The 23,920-nt window shown below is 41.0% G+C and overlaps 1 protein-coding gene across 2 annotated transcripts in view; it reads right to left on the bottom strand.

Annotated features, from left to right (window-relative positions):
• Window positions 1–23,342, bottom strand: part of map6d1 (MAP6 domain containing 1) — a 67,130-nt gene extending 43,788 nt beyond the window's left edge. The window contains exons 1-2 of one of the 2 annotated variants that reach the window (XM_039761660.1): window positions 22,484–23,342; window positions 10,732–10,951 (exon numbers count right to left, since the gene is read on the bottom strand). In XM_039761660.1, the coding sequence (XP_039617594.1) occupies window positions 10,732–10,951; window positions 22,484–22,995 (732 nt within the window). In that variant the 5' untranslated portion in view covers window positions 22,996–23,342. The remainder of the gene's footprint in view (window positions 1–10,731; window positions 10,952–22,483) is intronic. The other variant, XM_039761666.1, reaches the window with a different exon arrangement.
• Between the last annotated feature and the right edge of the window lie 578 nt (window positions 23,343–23,920).

The following is a 23,920-nucleotide window of genomic DNA, read 5'->3' as shown; positions in this document are numbered from 1 at the left end:
TCCACACTCTTCACAAATCTCTTTATCACACTAATAATAAACACAATGACCTCTCCTCCTCGCCCAGACACTTTGCTCCTCTCCCACCCAGCACAGCTCAGTGTCTGGACTGAGGCAGCGTCCTTTTATAGCCCCTGACCCGGAGGTGTTCCTGTCCCAGCAGTCCACAGTTCCTTATTCTTTCCGGGTCAGGGCAATCAGTCCATTACTTCAACCCGGGAGCACGCCATACCTTCCTGTCACGTGACCGTGGACGCACTCCCGGGTCATAAGGCACAACAGAGCCCATAAGTCCCCCCACAGCGACTCCTGGTGGCGCCCAAGGTATCCAGCAGGGCTGTGTATAAACACCACAGAGTCCATAAGGCCCTGCTGGACCTCGGGGCATGATCCCGCTGTCGGGAGAGCTCCTCCTGTCGGCCTGGGGGTGCGGACCGGCCTCGGAAGCCGGCAGTCTTCCACAATATATATATATATAGTCACGCCTGGTTCACATATTTGCACAGAAACATAGGAGATTGTAGAGACAGGTACTTTATTCAAACGAACATGTCTCTTTCAAAAGTTTAAACGTGCTCCTTGACAAGACAGAGATGATATTTCCATCTCTCAATTAAAAGTATGTGAACATATCTTCCTCTTCATAGGGGTGCGTGTCAGGAGCAGGACCCCCAACAGGAGCACAGGGTGTCTTTAGGAGAGGGAGAGGGAGAGAGAGAGACAAACAACCAACAAGGACAGGTGCGGTTTAAGCTTTTAAGTATGCGAAGCACCGTGCGAAAAGCCTATTACGCAACAAGCAGCCGCAAACCGCACTTGCTCCCAGCAAGTAAGGGAGCAATGTGAAGATAGACTAGCAGCATTTTTAAGAGGGTTTTTTTTAAAGGGTCTGTGTCTTCTTGGGGTGCGTTCACACACACACACACATATATATATATGCCGATCATTGCTAATGTTTCTACACCTTGTTTGGAGTCCAACTGTGGTCTCTGCATGTCTGTCTATATAAGCTCCCATAGTTGATAATGTGTATCAGAGCAAAACCAAGCCATGAGGTTGAAGTTAGAGCTTAGAGAAAGGATTGAATTGATATATTGATTTGAGAAAGGCTACAAAAAAAAAATCAGCAGCACTGAAGGTTTCCAAGAGCACAGTGGCCTTCACAATTCTTAAACTTAAGTAGTTTGGAACAGTGATGACTCTTCCTACAGCTGACCACCTGACCAAACTGAGCAACCATGGGAGAAGGGCTACGGTTAGAGGTGTGACCAAGAATACAATGTCACTCTAGCTGAGCTCCAGGGGAAACTGTCAGGAGATGGGGAAAACGTTCAGAATAACAACCATCACTGCAAAAACACCACTGCTTTGGACGATGATGATAGAATGGCCAGACAGAAGCCTCTTGGACTGTTATAAACAAAATTCTCTGATTTGATGAAACACAGATTAGTGTCATGTCTGCAGAAAACCAGGCACCTCTCAACAACTCTGAAAATACCAGTTTTAGCATTGGAGCATGGTGGTAAGGAAACAGGCTGTTGTAGCAGCAGGATACTGACCACAAGCACAAAGCAAAGACAGCACAGGAGTAGACCTGACTTGTGAAGTGAAGGGGGAGTGAAGTGCAAGCTGTATAAGAGGTTGAAATTCAGTGTGGTGAACATGAAGTCAAGGTCAATAGTAATTTACAACTAGTTACATCAGAGACTGAGGCCAGGAGCACTGTATACAATGAGCAGCAGATTTTGGAACAATTGTTATAGCAGATGTACTTCAATCATGCAATACTAATGCCCAGCAAGAAACAAGGCTGGAGTGCCTCATAAACCAAAATAATTCAGCAGAAACTAGAGAGCAGCAATTGGAAGCCAGTGCCCAACAAGCTCAATCTGTCCCAAAAAGCCTGAGACATAGGATTTTGCTTCAAAAACTAGACAGCAAAAGAACAAACTCAGGATTGGTGCTAGGAGTTAGCCATTCTTTGAGCAGAATGATAAAATAAAATAAACAATAATATAAAAAAAGCTTGGATCTACACAGAATAAGTGGGTATCTGCTTCACTCCTGTGCAGAACAACTCTCTCTGATCCTCCACTCCATATTTGAGATGTCTGTGTATTTACAGCAAGTGGCTTCCCATTAGCAAAAACTACACACCTAAATGGATTAACGGATTAATGGATGTTGATTATGAAACAAATTTTTAATAAAACCAGGCCTATCTTGAACCCTACCAATTTGTATATGGAGCATTTGTATATGTGCAGGATGCCACAGCACCAGATCTGAAATTGCTATATGAGCACTACAAAGGACCAAAAAACATGCAAGATTGCTGCTTATAGATTTCTTGACAACTTTTAATATAATTCAGCCCCACATTTTAGTTGACAACCTGATTAATAAATTCTGTTTAGACACTAACATGGTGGGGTGGATTCTGTACTTTTTAACTAAACACGAAGAGTGAATGTTGGTGGCCATTTTTCTGATAGGCTTATCACATCCATGCGGACACATCAAGATCACGGTCTGTCTCCTCTTTTGTTTATATTATACACAACTGCAGGAGTTCACACAAGGTCAGACATGTTCTGATATTTGCAGATGTCTCTGCCATTGTGATCTTCTACAAGATAATGACAACAGCCATGGACCTATCGCTAATGAGTTTGTTTAATTGTGTTATTCTTATACAGTTGCATAAAGGGACAAAGGACTTGGTTATAGATTTTAGGTGCTTCCTTCCTCCCACTATCTCAACGTTTATTAAATGGGAATCAATGGACATGGTAGAGCACTACGGATATCTAGGGACAATCATTGTTAACAGGTAAACTTTGATCTTAATAAAGAACAAATCTGTAAGAAAGGAAAGACACTGAATTGTTTTAAAGTGGACAAAACCAGACAACATCTTTGCATCCTATGAACAATTACATTCCAAATTTAACATTCCAGCTACACATTTCTTTCACTATCTTCAAATCAGGAACTTTGTTAAACAGAACCTTCCAGATTTTCCTCATCTTGTACCCTCATCCATGCTGGAAAAAATATTGCTTAATCTCAAGGACTTAGACACCATCTCTCCAATATATAAAATCATTTTACAATCCCTCCCTTTCAAAGATCCAAGAGGACACTGGGAAAAAGATCTCTCAATTAATATATTAGAAAAGGAGTGGAAAGTAGCAATGCAGAGAATTCACTTGAGCTCCATATGCGCAAAGCATACAATTATACAAGTCAAAATTATATATTGAGCACATCTGTCTCGACTAAAACTCTCCAAAATGTTTCCAGGGCATGATCCAACCTGTGATCACTGCAACCTAGTCCCAGCCTCATTGGGTCACATGTTCTGGGCCTGCACCAAATTAACATTATTCTGGAGAAAAATTTTTAATTACCTTTCAGACAGCCTTGGTCTCACAATCCCTCCCAACCAATTAACAGCTGTGTTTGGGGTTCTTCCAGATGGGTATAAAGTGGAGAAAGACAAACAAATTGTGATTGCATCCACTACACTCTTGGCACGCAGACTTATTCTGATAAACTGGAAGAACCCAAACTCTCCTCTTTTAAGCCAGTGGGAAACTGATGTGTTATACTATTTGAAATTGGTAAAAATCAAATACTCAGTTAGAGGATCCGTACAGACTCTTTTCAAAACATGGCAGGATCTAATCAGTAATATTTTAAAATAAGCTCATAAAGCACAGAGAATTTATTCATTTAGGTATGTTTACAATGTTTACTCTTTAAAAAGGGGGACCGGAGGGTGTGTTCCAACTATAGAGGGATCACACTCCTCAGCCTCCCTGGAAAAGTCTATTCGGGGGTTCTGGAGAGGAGGGTCCGTCGGATAGTCGAACCTCGGTTTCAGGAGGAACAGTGTGGTTTTCGTCCTGGTCGCGGAACAGTGGACCAGCTCTTCACCCTTAGCAGAGTTCTGGAGGGTGCATGGGAGTTTGCCCGACCGGTCTACATGTGTTTTGTGGACTTGGAAAAGGCATTCACCGTGTCCCTCGGGAATCCTGTGGGGTGCTCGGGAGTATGGGGTACCAGACCCCTGATAAGAGCTGTTCGGTCTCTGTACAACCGGTGTCAGAGCTTGGTCCGCATTGCCGGCAGTAAGTCGAGCCCGTTTCCAGTGAGAGTTGGACTCCGCCAGGGCTGCCCTTTGTCACCGATTCTGTTCATAACTTTTATGGACAGAATTTCTAGGCGCAGCCAGGGTGTTGAAGGGGTCCGGTTTGGTGGACTCAGGATTGGGTCACTGCTTTTGCAGATGATGTTGTCCTGTTTGCTTCATCAGGCCGTGATCTTCAGCTCTCTCTGGATCGGTTCGCAGCTGAGTGTGAAGCAGCTGGGATGAGAATCAGCACCTCCAAATCCGAGAGCATGGTCCTCAGCCGGAAAAGGGTGGAGTGCCCTCTCAGGGTTGGGGGAGAGATCCTGCCCCAAGTGGAGGAATTCAAGTATCTCGGGGTCTTGTTCACGAGTGAGGGAAGAATGGAGCATGAGATCGACAGGCGGATCGGTGCGGCATCCGCAGTGATGCGGGCTCTGCATCGGTCTGTCGTGGTGAAAAAGGAGCTGAGCCATAAGGCAAAGCTCTCAATTTACCAGTCGATCTACCTTCCTACCCTCACCTACGGTCATGAGCTATGGGTAGTGACCGAAAGAACGAGATCGCGAATACAAGCGGCTGAAATGAGTTTCCTTCGCAGGGTGTCTGGGCTTTCCCTTAAAGATAGGGTGAGAAGCTCAGTCATCCGGGAGGGGCTCAGAGTAGAGCCGCTGCTCCTCCACATCGAGACGAGTCAGATGAGGTGGCTCGGGCATCTGATCAGGATGCCTCCTGGACGCCTCCCTGGTGAGGTGTTCGGGCACGCCCAACCGGGAGGAGGCCCCGGGGAAGACCCAGGACACGCTGGAGGGACTATGTCTCCCGGCTGGCCTGGGAACGCCTGGGATTCTCCCGGAAGAGCTGGAAGAAGTGGCCTGGGAGAGGGAAGTCTGGGCCTCTGCTTGTTGCTGTCCCCGCGACCCGACCTCGGATAAGCGGAAGAGAATGGATGGATGGATGGATGGTATGTTTACAAGCCTTAAAGTTCACGCCGTTTGGCTTGCTCTCTCTCTCAAGGGTGGGGATCGATTTGTCCTTAACTCAATTTTTCTTTTTGTAAAAACTTGATTGATTTGTATGGATTGCAATAAAATTAATAAAATAAAAAAAATGTGGACAAAACCATAATGACACTTTTTTATGTCTTTTTTTGAATCTGTGGTTACATTTTCTTGTATAGTATATGTTGGTTTGGCAACTCAACATTAGGAATATATACTATGCTAAGAACATTGTAAAAATCAGAGGTACAATTATTGGTTTACAACAGATCTCTGAGCTGTATTACAAACAGGTTAGAAAGACGGTCAACTCAAATCTGTCAAACAGTAGCCAATTCCTTTTTCCTAAGTCTCAGCTATTGCCTTCAGACTGCAGATTTATGTTCCCAAGGTTAAACAGAAAACAGATGTAAGAACTTTGTTCTCTGTTTGTTACTTGTAGGGATGCTGCTGAATTTTTAATTATTTTTTGGACTGTTTAACACTAGAATTACCAGAGCCTACGAAAAAACTCGTAAATCCGTTCCACCTTAAATCGCTTCTTAAAATCGTTCACAGCTCTCCACTAGTGTCTTTTGTCATCTAAATGTGCTGATAAAAATCAGGCTGCAAGCAGACAGCTATTCCATCCCCCCATCGACTTAGAACGTGCACAAACTTCTCCCAGCTCATGCCTTGATTGATTTTCTGGGAGTGAAGTGGAGTTTTAGAGTGGAAATAATAGATCCTTATTTGGAACACACGCATTTCATGGCTGTTCCGTTTCTATTGTAATCTGTGTAAACACATTGTTAAAACAGAAACGTTTTTTATATTCTACTAGTAGATGACAAAATGTAGACATAAACTATACAGTAATCCCTTGCTATATCGCGCTTTGACTTTCGCGGTTTCACTCTATCATGGATTTTAAATGTAAGCACATCTAAATATATATCACGGATTTTTCGCTGATTCGCTTTCTGGACAATGGGTCTTTTAATTTAGGTTACATGCTTCCTCAGTTTGATTGCCCAGTTGATTTCATACAAGGGACGCTATTGGCGGATGGCTTAGAAGCTACCCAATTAGAGCATGTATTATATATTAACTAAAACTCCTCAATGCTATAAGATATGCTTCCCGCGTGGCGCTTGTTTTGTTTGCTTCTCTCTGTCTCTCATTCTCTCTGCCTGACGGAGGGGGTGTGAGCAGAGGGGGCTGTTTACACAGTGGCTGTTTGCCTAGAAGATAGGACGCTCCTCTACAAAATGCCGCTTTATCGGTGCTTCTGTATACTTAAAAGCAGGTATTGATTTTTTGATTGTTTGCTTTTCTTAGCGCTCTCTGACATTATCTGCTCTTCACGGTGCTCCTTTGAAGATAAGATATGTTTGCATTCTTTTAATTGTGAGAAAGAACTGCCATCTCTGTCTTGTAATGAAGCACAGTTTAAACGTTTGACTAAAGGGTGTTATTTCATGTCTAGAGGGCTCTAATAATGTTAACAGTGTGGGAGAGTTTATAAGGGCTTAAAATATACAAAAATAACCATACAAACATATGGTTTGTACTTCGCGGATTTTCATCTATCGCGGGGGGGTCTGGAACGCAACCCCCGCGATCGAGGAGGGATTACTGTATAATATATGAAGCCTGAAGTCCAAATATCAAAGAAGCACTTTCACAAAAGGTACAAATATAACACAACAATTGCGCTTTTATTCAAAAATATAGCTGCAGAAAAAAAAAGCCGCCTTAACAGGCGACATTGACACCCCTTTATTATGACTGCCTCCGTGGCGCAATAGAATCAGCTACTGACTGGGAACCAAAAGGTCATGAGTTAAATCCTGCACCACTCCGTTTTGAGAAGTAAACTGCTCTTATTCTTACTATTTTAGAATAAAAGCATACATTTGATTTTAGTCTGTAACAGCCGGTGTAATTTATGATCCTTGTAAAGGTTAGCTTTGTTTTTTATTTTTTTTTAATTCACTTTTCATTCTCTCAGTCGCGTTCAGAATCAATCCATACAACCCCATCTGACACGGCTGTTTTCACATAAATGCGTGTGTTCCAAATAACAATCTATTATTTCCACTCTAAAACTCCACTTCACTCCCAGATACTCAATCAAGGCATGAGCTGGGAGAAGTTTGTGCACGTTCTAAGTCGGTGGGGGGATGGAATAGCTGGCTACTTGCAGCCTGATTTTTATCAGCACATTTAGATGACAAAAGACGCTGGTGGAGAGCTGTGAACGATTTTAAGAAGCGATTTAAGGTGGGACGGATTTACGAGTTTTTTCGTAGGCTCTGGTAATTCTAGTGTTAAGGTAATTATACCTCCTCAAATCAAATTTTACCTGTCACATACAAATTATACATACAGTACAATATGTGTCATGGATAATTTTCTTTGCCCTGGTCCAGCATTGCTTAGTGTAGATGTCCTGAAAGTTTGAGTGTACACACCCAGCGATGTGCTCAGCTAACCATACCACTCTCTGCAAGAAACTTTCGATGATGGATGGCTCCTAATACTGGAGGGGTTGTATTGCCTGTGCTATTTTCTCCAAAAATCCACAATCAGCTCTTTAGTCTTGCTGACATTCAGGATTAGACTATTGTACGAGCGTGATAGACTGTGCACTTCAGAGAGATCCAATGTAACAGGTCACATCTTGTATAAACACACTGATGTCATTATTAGAGCTATGTCTAAACACAATAGAGCTTGTAATGTTCTGAGAAAAGTTCAGAATTGCCTTTTTGAGACTAGCCTTGTTGAAATCACTAGCAACGATGATGGCAGCATCCAGGTTACCACTCTGGTGTGCTAATCTTGAGTATGTGTACTTATAACAACACTGATTGACAGTTTTTGTGTCTTGGCCTGTTTTCTAGTACCTGTATAACACGCCTTATGTTTTTTACTTTCTTGCTGCAAACAAATTTCTCTCTGGGATAATAAGTCTAGCTAACTTAACTTAAACATTGCCTTTGCTATGCCAAACACTGCCATTTTAAGATACTGTCTCCTTTAAGTACTTAATTTAGTTAAAAATATAGATGACAAAGCATTTTGTAAAGGGCCCAAAACATTCTAATTAATCAGTATATACTGTTTCAATAGACTATTTACTCATTGATTATGGCACACAACAAAATGTCTGTTATAGCAGATGTAAGAAAGGAGCTATATTCCGCCCGACCCGACATAGATTGAACACGGGAGACACGTGTAAAACCAACACTCTTTTATTTTTCTTCAGCTGGAGGGCACATCTTCCCCGTAATCCCTCCAGCCACAACACAGTCCCAAGCACTAATAAACACCCAAGCACTATCCCCTATCTCTTCCACCACCACTCCTCCTCCTCCTCAGCAAGCTTTGTCCTCCTCCTCCTGACTCTGGCCTTGAATGAAGGGAGGCGGAAGTGCCGGCTGCATACCCAGCACTCCGGGTGTCCCAATCTTCCCTCAGGGCTCCATAGGCATCGGAGCACCCCCTGGCAGTGATCACAGGCATCCACAGGGCTGAGCTTCAATGCTCTCTACCCATGGTCCCCAAAGCAACCAGGGTGGTTGCCCCCTCATGGTCTGGAGGAGGCGCAAGCCCTCCTCTGGTCCTCCTGGGCGTCCCGGCTGGGTACCACCCCCAGCTGTGTGCCACACAGGTTACAAGGGTAAAACTCATATTTGTTCCAGTTAGCAAACTGCTGCTTGGCAGGGATCTAACAGATTTTTGTCTTTCTATTATATAACTTGTATGTGCTATAAGAAAAACTCCACACTTCTCAAGATGAGAGGCACATTAGTCAGACGCAAAGCTCATTCACATACTGTACAATATCACCTCCAGCCTTAGATGACTATGTGTTAGTTAATGCATCAGCGCCCAGTCATTAATTTAGTGTTACAGATCAGAAGAAGGAAAAGCCTAAAAATACTTTCTAACCCCTCACAAATTGGAGAATGTTTAATATTCCTGCATGTATTTCTATTTATAGCATAATATTTTCAAATCAGTTTAGTCTAATTCAGGGTTGCTGAAGCCTACTGCAGTGCACTTTGCACAAGGCAGAAACTCACTATAGGTGGCCACCAGTCCCTCTTAGAGCCAACTTTAGCACACACTCAATAGGGGTCAGTTTAGAGTTGCCAATTAATCTAATGTGAAGATCTCTGGAGATTCTGGTGAAAAAATGGAATAGCCTGAGAAAACCCTATGCAGATACTGAAATAATCTGCAGCCTCCACATAGATAATAACTATGAACATGATTCAAACCCAGGACACCCTATTAGTGAGACAAGAGTGTTAACCACTGCACCGCTTTGCCCAAATGAAACATGTTTAATTGGTGCTTTTTATTTATGTGAAAAGTGGCTAAAAGTCATTTAAAAACTGAAAACTAAAAGTATTCTTAGAGAATATGGTAATGTATTGTTTTAAATTTCCTTTCCTTTGGTTTTGTACCAAATTATTCTTTCATTCTTTCTCCACATGGAAATGTGCATTTTTCTTTTATACCAAATGTTTTACTTTACTTTCCTGTACCAAACAAAATTTCATCCCTTTATTTTCTGATGGGACGAAAAGTTAGAATAGGGTTTCCAGAAACAGAAGAGGCATAAAAGTTGCAGTATACAGGAAGAGAGCCCAACAGAGTTTAAGGCACAATAAATTGCCACTACTGAGTGGAGAGTTAAACTGAATGCCCCTTTAAACGTCAAGTTGGAAACTGCCAGTAGTCCCCATTACTACAGGAGATGCATCTGAGGCAAATATCGAATTGGCACAAAAATTAGACTGGACCATGAAGGACAATCAAGAAACCTCCCAATAATCCACAGGGTTTTAAATTTGAAAATTATACTGTATACTGTTTTTATTGTAGCCGTAGGACTGAAGCAGATTGTTGTATTAAAATTCACTTTCCTGCTCCTTCAATAATCTGGCCTTTTTAGGTAAACGTGCAGAAAACATTTAGGATGAAGTTACCACATTTCAAACTACTTTTATGGCTTTTAAATAATTTAAAAGCTTGCCTCTGTCTCACAGTATTAAAACTGCTTGTACTCTGTCAGTAAAACACATGTAGGCATCTTTAGATAGTGTTCATGACAGAAATATATAAAAAAATAAACAATATCTTAAAACATTCCTGTGGCCTATGTAATCCGAAGTAAAGTAATCATGGATATTTGACACAGATTTTTATGATATTCATGGTTTACCATATAAAATAAAGAAGCCTTAAAGAAGTTTAATTTCCAGTTGTAAAAGGATATATGTGTGTGACCCTTATTATTATAATTTTTCCCCTCAAAATTTGTAATTATTCTGAAAATTAAGTATTATTACTTTCTACAGAGAAAACCAAAAAAAGATTACACTAAACATTGTATTGTTCATGCTATATGGACTACTTTAATGATTAAAAAAATACTGATCTAATTTTGAAGCAACTAAAGATAAGAGTGTTGTTTTACCCCAGTTTTGCCAATGTTTTAACTATGCTTAAGTGATTAAATAATTTTTCAATAGATTTTTTTTTAAGTGTAACATTGTTATGTCTAACAAGTGTCAAGATGTGTTCTCTTACCGTAGTTTCTTCCTTGCTGCGACACACTGAACGCTCATATTTATTTCCCAGTTCATTACTGTCATCCACATTCAGCAACTTCATTTGTTTGAACACATCTCCACCAAAAGCCATTCTATAACTGGTCTCTTTTGGACCATCAGAAGTAGGTGCCACAATCGCAGACTTCTTTTTAAATGATTTGGATGGTTTGACACCTGTCCATGGCTGGAAATCATGCCTGTAAAATAAGGAAAAGGGAAAAGCTAAACATCTAATTTCCTGGCATTTTATAATGTTAAATTTACAGAAGAAAATTTAAGTTTTCAATTCACTGAGATTCTGCACCAGCTTACAATATTTATCCTGAGTAAAACCAAATTTTACTGTATTTGTTAGAGTTAATAATAGAAATGAACTGTCATAAACCCTTCATTGTAAAGCTACTGAATTTAAATGCTAATGTTTTAATGGATGTCCAACGAAACTCATTTAATCAATCGATATACACTGCCATCTCCAAAGATATATTGTTCTAATGAGACTCTGAATTATGATGCTACATTGTTAAGAGATTCATATGCCAATTAGAGGCTTGATTCTGTCTTCATCTATCTTCTAGCACTAACACTGTAAATAAGGCTTTATCTGTATTTCACCATGACCAGTAGCTGGCAGTTCTGGAAACAGAACTCTTTACAGAGTTACTTGGCAAACACTACGCATTCCTCCAACCCAGCACATACTTATCAGTTTTAACCAAACACCATAGGTTAATAGGCAATCATTTTGTAGTAAAAATACACAGTTTATTATCATTATGTAAAAAAAAGAAATTTCTCATTAGTTAAAACTATCTCACATTATAATTTTAAATGTAGTTTATGCCAATGTAACTTCCTAACTGCTGATGCAACATAAATAAAGAATTTTTTTTTTTTTTTTTTAATTGCATCACTTTATTTAAAGGAATAAATCTGAAGGGGAGCATGGTGGAAGAGTGGTTAGTACTGGTACCTTACAACTCTATAGTCCTACATTTGAATCCAGTCTTGATCACTGTCTGTGTGTAAACTGGATAATGCCTGTATAGCTGTTTCATCAGACATTATATACTGCTCAAAAGAATTAAAGGAACACTTTTTAATCAGAGTATAGCATAAAATCAATGAAACTTATGGGATATTAATCTGGTCAGTTAAGTAGCAGAGGGGGTTGTTAATCAGTTTCAGCTGCTGTGGTGTTAATGAAATTAACAACAGATGCACTAGAGGGGCAACAATGAGATGACCCCCAAAACAGGAATGGTTTAACAGGTGGAGGCCACTGACATTTTTCCCTCCTCATCTTTTCTGACTGTTTCTTCACTAGTTTTGCATTTGGCTACAGTCAGTGTCACTACTGGTAGCACGAGGTGATACCTGGACCCTACAGAGGTTGCACAGGTAGTCCAACTTCTTCAGGATGGCACATCAATACGTGTCATTGCCAGAAGGTTTGCTGTGTCTCCCTGCACAGTCTCAAGGGCATGAAGGAGATTCTAGGAGACAAGCAGTTACTCTAGGAGAGCTGGAGAGGGCCATAGAAGGTCCATAACCCATTAGCAGGACCAGTATCTGCTCCTTTGGGCAAGGAGAAACAGGATGAGCACTGCCAGAGCCCTACAAAATGACCTCCAGTAGGCCACTGGTGTGAATGTCTCTGACCAAACAATCAGAAACAGACTTCATGAGGGTTGCCTGAGGGCCCAAATGTCTACTGCGCCCTGTGCTCACTGCAGCACCGGGGAGCTCAATTGGCATTTGCCATAGAATACCAGAATTGGCAGGTCCACCACTGGCGTCCTGTGCTTTTCACAGATGAGAGCAGGTTCACCCTGAGTATATGTGAAAGACGGAAAGGGTCAGGAGAAGCCGTGGAGAATATTATGCTGCCTGTAACATTGTTTAGCATGACTGGTTTGGTGGTGGGTCAGTGATGATCTTGGAGGCATATCCATGGAGCGACTCACAGACCTCTACAGGCTAGACAACGGCATCTTGACTGCCATTAGGTATCAGGATGAAATCCTTGGACCCATTGTCAGACCCTACGCTGGTGCAGTAGGTCCTGGTTTCCTTCTAATGCACGACAATGATCGGCCTCATGGAGGATGAAGGAATTGAAACAATTGAATGGCCTTCACGATCCCCTGACTTAAACCCAATAGAACATCTGTGGGACATTATGTTTCGGTCCATTAGGCGCCGCCAGGTTGCTCCTCAGACTGTACAACAGCTCAGGGATGCCCTCATACAGATCTGGGAGGAAATACCACAAGACACCATCCGTCGTCTCGTTAGGAGCATGCCCCGACGTTGTCAAGCATGCATACAAGCTCGTGGGGGCCCCACAAGATACTGAAAAGCATTTTAAGTAGCAGAAATTAAGTTTTTGAAAAAATGGACTAGCCTGCCACATCTTCATTCCACTCTGATTTTAGGGTGTCTACACAATTGAGCCCTCTGTAGGCAGAAAACTTTAATTTCCATTAAAAGACCTTTTGGTCCTAAGACATTGCCCTGTTGTTATTTGTATAGATATCCAACTTCATATTGAAATCTGATGTATCTAATGTGTTTCTTTAAAGTGTTCCTTTAATTTTTGTGAGCAGTGTAGTTACATCATAAACATACTCTAAGTGAACTTAATTGTTACTGGGTGAGTGAATATGGTTATATGAGTGTGCACCTTGATTGCCTGGCTTATGCCTTGCCTACAATAATAAGCAATTATCCTCATAACACTTACAAGAGTTAAATGGGTTTGATAAGGAATCACTGGTTGAATAGAAGTAAATCTAAAAGCAAGGAATGATGGTGCAGTTCAAACGTCTTTTTGTTTTGAATGTTTTACCTTTATATAAGTGATAGCAAAATGTGAATGAGTTTTGAAATCTACAAGTAAAACTGGAAACAATTACATATTACTTGTCTGTGCTCCATTTGGAGAAAGAAATGTAACCAATTGCATCTCAAATGTTGTAAGTCACTTAGGATAAAGGCATTGGTAAAATAAATAAATAAATGTAAATGTAATTTAAATGCATAGCTAATAAATGGATTGATCATGTTTACCCACTTTCTAGTAAAGCAATAACACTGCTTAAAATGCCACTGTAGCCTCCACTACATCAGAAGTGGTGTACCTGTAAGAAAAGATCCTTCTTTCGTGTTAGGTTAACGTGAATTCACTAGTACACTGATCTAGAAAAATACTATACTGTATACATGAATGATAAGTAATCCTAAAGAGTACTGTACCTGATTACCTGTGAAGCATAACTTTATATGAATGTGATTGAATTCAGTTTATGTTAGTATTACCAACGTCATGCTGGAAAGTTAAAGTCACTGCATTGTAGTTACAGTACATTAGTTACAGGCCTTACATTGCAGTTGTAATAAAATCAAAGTCAGTACAACAGACAGTAGACACAAATAATACACATATTAAAGATTAATCAATTGATACTTAAAATGTTTTTGCATCCTGAAACATAGGCCACACTGTAATAAGATGTTCCTGTCAATGAGGTATTACTTCACAAAGCCAAGGCCCACAGCCTGAAATACAAAAGCATTCCAACCATCCATCTGAAAAACCAAATAATTAAAATACTTTATTGTTTTGCACTCAGGCTGTAACAAATGAATAGCTTCAGAATGATACTAGTGCCAAAATGTATTGTAGTGCTAACAAGCTGGTAATGAGCCTAGACTATTTGGAATTAAGTGCTATTAATTAGATGAGATATCAAGGGTTGCTGGGATATTTGTGTTTATGCAATTAAATATGTGCACCCAAAGCTACAAGTCCCTCTCTTGGTAGTAATCAATGGATCAGGTGCTATACTGTATGTGGTACACTTTCTAACAACCAGACAGGAGGGCACTAAAATCCTTTTGTGCATTTACATTATTTTAAGCATGCCCAGCCAGCAGCAGCATTATGCATGGTGAGGAATATTCTTTCACAACAATAATACACAGTGCCGCTTCTCACACTTTAAACAGCTGTGCAAAACCATAAAATTAAGTTTGTTTCACCAAGATAGTTATCTAATCTGCATATCATTGTAATATTAAAGAACTAAGAAAAGATGTTCTTTGATGTTGTTAAACTGGCATCAACTTCCATGGTGGACTTTTCTGTAAAGACTTAAAATGAGATGAAGTCAACTTCAGATAAGAGGGCACCTGCTCAGAACACAGTTTTCTAGTCAGGATACTGTATGCCTACATTGTGAATACTACAGGAGAGAACAAAGGAGAGAAGCATTATTCTGACAAAACTGTGTCAAATTGGCATTAGAGCAGTGTAAGATTACCCAGGCTAAGCCATTATGTGATATGCTACAGCCAATATTACAGCACTCAGACCCCACTTAACTATATCAGTGGCATAATCTGGGCTTCAACTAGAATTGATTGATCAAGCAGGAGCAAAAATACCCAGACCCCACTCATTCTAAGAATACTGAGTTTATGAATATCGAACATAGTTTTTAAATGGTAGACATTGTGTATAAATGCACCTTAACCCATAATACCTGGACCTCTTTACGCAACCTTCCATATTTTAAACACCATCCTTACATTTGCCTTTCATGAGGACACAGACTGCAGAAATAATTTAATCACCGTCTGATGACAAATGCCATAACAGTAACCAATCATTTGTGAAGAAGAACACTGTAATGGCCTCCAAATACCATGGAAAAAGACAATTTACTCTTTGGGATTCATCTTCTTTCGGCTAATCCCGTTAGGGGTTGCCACAGCAGATCATCTTGTTCCATATATTCCTGTCCTCTACATCTTGTTCTGTTACACCCATCGCCTGCGTATCTTCTCTCACCACATCAATAAACCTTCTCTTAGGCCTTCCTCTTTTCCTCTTACCTGGCAGCTCTACCCTTAACATCCTTTTCCCAATATACTCAGCATCTCTCCTCTGCACATGTCCAAACCAACGCAATCTTGCCTCTCTGACTTTGTCTCCCAACTGTCCAACTTGAGCTGACCCTCTAATGTGCTCATTTCTAATCCTATCCATCCTCATGACACCCAGTGCAAATCTTAGCATCTTTAACTCTGCTACCTCCAACTCTGTCTCCAGCTTTCTAGTCAGTGCCACCGTCTCCAACCCATATAATATAGCTGGTCTAACTACCAATCCTGTAGACCTTCCCTTTCACTCTAGCTGATATTCGTCTGTCACAAATCACTCCCGACACTCTTCTCCATCCATTTCACCCTGCCTGCTCTCTTTTTCAGCTCTCTTCCACAATCCCCATTACTCTGTACTGTTGATCCCATGTATTTAAACTCATCCACCTTCGCCAACTCTACTCCTTGCATCCTAACCATTCCACTGACCTCCCTCTCATTTACACACATGTATTCTCTCTTGTTCCTACTGACCTTCATTCCTCTCCTCTCTAGAGTATATCTCCACCTCTCTTGGGTCTCCTCAACCTGCTCCCTACTATCGCTACAGATCACAATGACATCAGCAAACATCATAGTCCACAGGGACTCCCGTCTAATCTCGTCTGTCAACCTGTCCACCACCATTGCAAATAAGAAAAGGCACAGAGCTGATCCCTGATGTAATCCCATCCCCACCTTGAATGCATTCATCACTCCTACTGCAGACCTTACCACTGTCATACTTCCCTTGTACATATCCTGTACAACTCTTACATACTTCTCTGCCACATACAACATTCCTCATACACTACCACAACTCCTCTCTAGGAACCCTGTCATATTTCTCTAGATCCACAAACACACAATGCAACTCTTTCTGGCCTTCCCGATACTTCTCCATCAACACCCTCAAAGCAAACATTGCATCTGTGGTGCTCTTTCTTGGCATGAAACCATACTGCTGCTCAATAATCATCACCTCCCTTCGTAACCTACTATAGCTTCCACCACTCTTTTCCATAACTTCATACGGTGGCTCATCTTTATCCCCCTGTAGTTACTACAGCTCTTCACATCCCCCTTATTCTTAAAAATCAGAACCAGTACACTTCTTCTCCACTCCTCAGGCATCCTCTCCTTTTCCAAGATTCCATTAAACAATCTGGTTAAAAACTCCACTGCCATCTCTCCTAAACACCTCCATGCTTCCACAGGTACAGTGCATCTAGAAAGTATTCACTTTTTCCACATTTTGTTATGTTTCAGCCTTATTCCAAAATGGATTAAATTAATTTTTTTCTTCAGAATTCCACATAACACCCCATAATGACAACGTGAAAAAAGTTTACTTGAGATTTTTGCAAATTTATTAAAAATAATCCTCTACATAGCAGTCCTTACTTCCTCCTAGCTAATCTGTTGCACTTCATGATTCACTATTATCCAACCTTCTTTCTCTCTTATTCTCTTCATTCATCAGCCTCTCGAAGTACTCCTTCCATCTTCTCAACACACCCTATTTCCATCTTTATCCTTTATGACCCTAATCTGCTGCACATCTTTCCCAGCTCAGTTCCTCTATCTAGCTAGTCAGTACAGTTCCTTTTCTCTTTCCTTAGTGTCCAACATCTTATACAACTCGTCATATGCCTTTTCTTTAGCTTCCGTCACCTCTCTATTTACCTTACGCCTTATATTCTTATACTTTTGTTCACTTTCTTCATCTTCTGACTATCCCACTTCTTATTCACCATCCACTTCCTCTGTATACTCTTCTGTACTTCCCCATTCCACCACCAGGTTTCCTTTTCCTTCTTCCTCTGTCCAGATGTCACACCATGCACCCTTCCAGCTGTTACCCTTACTACTTCTGCTGTAGTTGCCCAGCTGTCTGGTAACTCTTCATTGCCACCCATTGCCTGTCTTATCTCCTCCCTAAACTTAACCTTGCAGTCTTCCTTTTTCAACTTCCACCATTTGATCCTTGGCTCTGCCCTCACTCTCCTCCTCTTCTTCTTGATCTCCAGCATCATCCTACAGACCACAATCCTTTGCTGTCTAACTACAGTTTCCCCTGCCACCACTTTGCAATCTTTACTCTCCTTCAGATTGACTCTTCTTCATAGGATGTAATCTACCTGTGTGCATCTTCCTCCACTCTTGTACGTCACCCTATGTTCCTCCCTCTTCTTAAAATACGTATTCACCACAGCCATACCCATCCTTTTGGCAAAATCCACTATCATCTGATATTCTTCATTCCTCTCCTTGACACCAGAGCGACCCATCACCTCCTCATCTCCTTTGTTCCCTTCACCAAAATTTCCACTTCACCACTTTCTGTCCCTTGTGTACACTGCCCATTACTTCATCCAACTCAATCCAGAAATCTTCTTTCTCATTCATTGCACATCCAACCTGTTGGGCATAAGCACTAACAACATTCATCATCACACCTCTAATTTCCAGCTTCATAATCATTACTCTATCTGACAATCTTTTCACTTCCAAAACACTTTGACATACTGTTCTTTCAGAATAACCCAACTCCATTTCTCCTCCCATCCACATCATGATAGAACAATTTGAATCAACCTGGCCTTACTCCTCTTCCATTTAGTCTCTTGAACACACAATATATCAACCTTCCTTCCCTCCATCATATCGGCTAACTCTCTTCCCTTACCAGTCATACTGCCAACATTCAAAGTTCCTACCCAACAGTATCCCAATTTCTGCCAGCACTCTGTTGGCTAACAGTACTGGTGGTGGTCATTGTTAACCCTGGGCTCGACCGATCCAGTATGGAAATCTGTTATGTTGTCTGCATGTTGATCTGGCAAAATTTTACACCGGATGCCCTTCCTGACATAACCCTCCCCATTTATCCAGGCTTGGGACCGACACAAAGAAACACACTGGTTTGTGCATCTCCTGTGGCTTGGTTCCCCTTTGGGATTAATACAGTATACAAAAAGAAAATAAATTAAACATTCAACCTAGTGCAGGGTCTTGGGATTAGACAGAAAGTAGTGGTGGCAAGATGTCTTGTGAGAGATTATGATAAATGCTGCAACTCACCAGTGCAAAATGTTTTAAAGGTGGCTACATGAATCTCAGGCATCATTTTTTTTACTTCCAATTAATACACCACACTGTCCACCTCAATTAAAGCAAAACTACCAAAGTAATTTAAAAATATAAGTATTATTTTAAAAATAGTGATTTTGATATACTGCAGGTAAAATTACCTTTTCTACTTGCTGTCACCAGATCTAATAGTTCATTTCAGTAACTTGCTATTACAAGAGAATGAGCATGGATTACACGTAGTCTCTTGGCAAATAAAAATAGTATCAAAAAACAGAAAACTCAACACCATCCCCATAAAGGGCAAATAATTCCTGAATCAATTAGAGGCTTCCCCTATATTACAAACAATCACTTCATGAAAAATTAGATATACAAAGAAAATAATTTAACATTCTTTTTTCATCTATGAACAACAGTGAAGATGAATTTTCACAGCTTATGAAGACACTGTGATGATCTTCATATATGTGCAACTTTTGCTGATCCACTCATCTTCACAGATCAGAACTGGGTTGGATGATGGGAATACAAAGTCATTCTCATAGCTAATGTTGTGTTCACATGTTATAGATCAGTAAACTTGTCATGTGTTCTGCTCACATGTCTTCGCACATTATTTTGAGCATGATGGCTCCAAAAATGATCATGATGGAGTTGTGAAATCCAAAGAAAGATCGAAATGCCATTCCTTAAGACTGTGTCACATTATGCAACTTTTTCAGCAATTTTCAGCCATAGCCTTAATTTACATAATCTTAACGATTCAGAGGCAGTCGGTGCCACATTCCTGTGAAAACTGCCACATACTGAGACAGGCCCAGTAACTCACTCCAACTAGCATGCAACTCACTCCAATAAAAATCTGTCAGGATTGACTTTGTCTTTAGTTGTAAGGAAGGGCTCTATATGCATGGCAGCTGACAACCAATGAATGCACATTCGCAATTACAATGCATAGAATGCAGTGATGAGGAATAAGGAATGTGGGTGTTTTGGACCTCACAAACTGAAAAGAAGCTTGTCTGTCTGAGGTGCTGTGTTTTACATACTCTGACAGTATGAAAAAAAATAAAAAAACAGAAATTGAGGCTGAAATTGACATAGCTGAGTTTTACACGTAAGGCGAGTTCAGACACTGTTCAAGCTATAGCTGATGAAGAGATCACTTTGTCATGGACCTACATTAGTGCACAAAGGTAATAAAAGTGCTGTTACAATGGAGAAAGGAGAGTGTTGCTGCACTCTGCCAGTTTATTAAAGCAAACTGATACTGTACTAGAAAGTGAGTAGGAATATGCTGTCGCAAGAGGCACTTTCATCACTCCCTATGTTAATTGAGACACTGTGCACTACCACAGGCATAGGTAGCCAGATGTACAACTTTTCTTTCTTAGATAAAAAGCTCATCCAGTCTGTTATGCAGACCATCAGATGCCCAGTTTTTGCATTGAGTGCTTGAAAATCCTTTTTTCCAGTGCTGTGACCATTTCTGTATAGAGGCTATTAACAATATGTTCTATATGATGTAACCATTGGCAGCGCAGCCACAACTGCCAAGTTCAATCAAGGACACAAACTGGAATCTCCATGGAGCAGGTGGAAAGATACATCCTGCGTAACAAAACAGATACTGCAGCAGCAATCATCACTGAAAGGCTTTCATGAAAGTTTTTGTTCCAGTTCAGGGGACCGGATGAGATTTTTTAAAAGTGTGCCAGTGCATAATGCAGTGAAAGGCATTCTTAACACTTTTACACCCCTTTAGGATTCAACCACATGTTACCAGTCAGCTACAACTGTACTTTCCCACCATCACCAGAAACACTGGCACCAGCATTACAAAGGTAAACAGCTGCATAAGATTCAACAGCGCTATGATCTGAAATTGATTATACTGAACTAACAGCATGCTTATGGAGCATGCCTAATTCTCCAGGAACATCCTACATTGGAAACTTGTTTCAACAGTTATGCAATATGACCCTTGGAAGAGCTAGTCTTCCCTCTGATTTGGAACTTTTAGGTTTGTTTTCTTCCCTACTGATTTTTTGTTTTGTTTTTCTCTCCTCAATTTCCTTCTAATCTTATGAACCATGAATATTGTAATTATTATGCTTCTTACCTTTTTCATTATGTCATTTCATTCAAAGGTGGTGACTCTGTGGCTAAAGATTAGCACTGGTATCTGGAAGGTTGCTGGTTCAAATCTTGCTACTGTCAGAAGGGATCCTACTCCACTGGGCCATTGAGCGAGACCCTTAAACTAAAAATTGATCCGGGGGGTGCTGTACAATGGCTGACCCCGTGTTCTGACCCCCCAAAGGTCACATGACACATCAATGTTCCTTTGGGGATTAATAAAGGGCGGCACAGTGGCGCAGTGGTAGCGCTGCTGCCTCGCAGTTAGGAGATCCGGGTTCGCTTCCCGGGACCTCCCTGCGTGGAATTTGCATGTTCTCCTCGTGTCTGCGTTTCCTCCCACAGTCCAAAGACATGCAGGTTAGGTGGATTGGTGATTCTAAATTGGCCCTGGTGTTTTGTGTGTGTCCTGCGGTGGGTTGGCACCCTGCCTTGTGCCCTGTGTTGGCTGGGATTGGCTTCAGCAGACCCCTGTGACCCTGTGTTCGGATTCAGCGGGTTGGATAATGGATGGATTAATAAAGTATACCAAATAAAAAAAAAAATGCTTTGCATTTGATAGTTTGTCCATCACATTATAGAACAGGCAGGCAGCACTTAACTTCTCAAAGTCTCTTGATTCAGTTCATGCATGCGGTCAAAGCCCAACAAAGCAGTGTCAAATCACCAAGTGGTGACCAATCATCCAGTGCCTGGTCCATTCAAATACACCAGGCCAAATTAGAACTTCCAATTCACCAAAGATGCATGTCTCTGAGATATAAGAGGAACACTGGGGAGAAAAAAATGAACAATTTCCACACTGACATTAAGCAGGCATGGGATTCAAATCCCCTATTGATGAACCTGTAAGGAAGAAGCACTAAGTACAGTGCTACACAAGGCTAAATAGTTATAAATTGATGGAGAAGAAAAACAGTTGTGCAAATTAAAGCCACGCATGGCTAATGGTGAACAGTGTTGCTTAGTCATATACAGACAGCTGAATGGACCACAGGCTTCTTTCACCATGTGATGCCACTGAAGTTGGAAGTACTGTAGTTGTCTGTGCAGCTTAAATGTGTCCTCTTATTAGAAACATTTCTTGCCGTGTGAATAACAACTCTACTTTCCTTAACATGAAAATAAGTCTTCTGCCTTGAGGGTTCAAGTAAGTGGCAAACCTCACTGAATAATTACAAACAAGGTAACTAACTATTCAACAGGCCTTCGGAGAAAGGTCTCTCTACAATGCAGTTTATTTTGTACGCTTTATGTAAACAGGCGGTGAAAAGAAATAGTTTGATAAAAAATAAACTGAGGATATTTTAAGTTCATTTTCATTTTCCAGTCGCGCGTTACATAAACTACTATTCTGCTGCCGTCTACACGCGACAGTTTGTCTGAAATGGGACGCCGACATTTATTGTATTATAACCGTACAAATAAAAAGAAAATCGCGTGCATAAATCTCAAAATGCATAAACTACTGAGTCCAAACCTCTTAAAAGACAAAATCCCGTGCCGAACGCCGCGTCTAGCGGTTGTGCTGAAGAGCTGCGCGCAGGCGTTCTGCGTGCGCGGCTTACCTGTACGAGCTCGTCTTGCCAGCCTCCTGCTCTTCTCTCCCGCCAGCTTTCTGCTTCACTTTCTCAGCTCTCTGCGACCCGAGCTGCGAGTACCGACTACCGGGACTTTGTAACTGAGGGAGGGAGAGTCCGTCTTTTTTGCCGCCATTGCTGATCCATGGGAAATGTTCCCTCTTCGTGACGGGCCAGGCTTTGAAATCCTGCTTGTACTGAGTTAGGCTCTGAAAAGATTCGCCCGAGGACTGGTGATCCTCCCGTGCTTTCAAACTAGTGTCTTTCCTCCCCTTCCACAACCGCCTCGTCCCCGAGTCCTGGTCAGCAGGCGGTCCGCGGTAATCGGAAGGATCCTCTGTTGGTATGAGTTTAGTAAGCCGAACGTCTTGGTCTGTAATTTCGGAGTAGTTCTGTATGGTCAAAGGTACGGATAAATCAGATTTGTCGAATTGGTTCCAGAACCGAGCTAGACAGCAGACCCGACTGATGCATGGCCAGGCCATATCGAAAGAACACATAAAAATAAGTGAATTAAAAGAAAAAAAAATTGTTATAAAGGAATTTTCTTGTTCATGAAGGCCACATAACGCTGCTCAGCTTTCTCCATAATAACACGAGTAGGATCGACGCAGCTTCTGCTTATGCCGGTTCTGACATTTCACATTCGTCTCACGTGGTGCGAGAGCTCTGATGTATGCATAATACACCAATCCCCGATCATCAAACGACAATTTGTATCAACTGATTTATCTGTCACGATGTTAATCTTATTCTATTTCATGCATCAGTTTTCAGTTCTATTTCTTTTTTTTTTCTCTACTCTGTTGCGTTCACTTGCGTGTAGCCGCAACGCGCAGATCAAGTTATTTATTTATTAATTTCTCCTGACCTGATTTGTTTGTGAAGCGCTTTGCGGTTGCTCTGAAGGAATTATGTAAAAAGAGGAGGCAGTGGTGCTGGTGATGATGATCATAATAAAACAACATAAAAAGAATCAACATTACAATTAACTATCTGTTACTGAATGCGCTTATTATATGCTGCTGTTTTCCAGAGTTTCGAGTTATATCGGGTGAACGTAATTTCTTTTAAAATCAATATCCTTCTTTCTCTTTACTTATTTATGCAATCCATGGACACGGGCATCATTCTTTTAAGCACCGCTCTTTTTGAGGTCGACCTCATCTTATACCGCTCTGTTCATTCTTTGACAGATACCTTAAGTTCGCCTTGTAAAGCTAAATGACATCTTCGCCTCTATGCAGTTCCTACGTATCCGCCATACAGATGAACAAAACAGCACAATGATTAACGGCTAATTACGATAATAAATTTCTAGTTCAATGTTGCACATTATATCATATTAGTGTGTAATATTTTATCTATCCATTATCTGCGCCTTCTGGCCAAAAATAATGGTCAAGGCGGTCCTGTGTCTGTTGC

This window comes from Polypterus senegalus, chromosome 1 (genome assembly GCF_016835505.1).
Source record: "Polypterus senegalus isolate Bchr_013 chromosome 1, ASM1683550v1, whole genome shotgun sequence".
NCBI lineage: Eukaryota > Metazoa > Chordata > Cladistia > Polypteriformes > Polypteridae > Polypterus > Polypterus senegalus.
The sequence above is the reverse complement of the archived record's forward strand: the minus strand, read 5'-3'. Positions and strand labels throughout refer to the sequence as shown.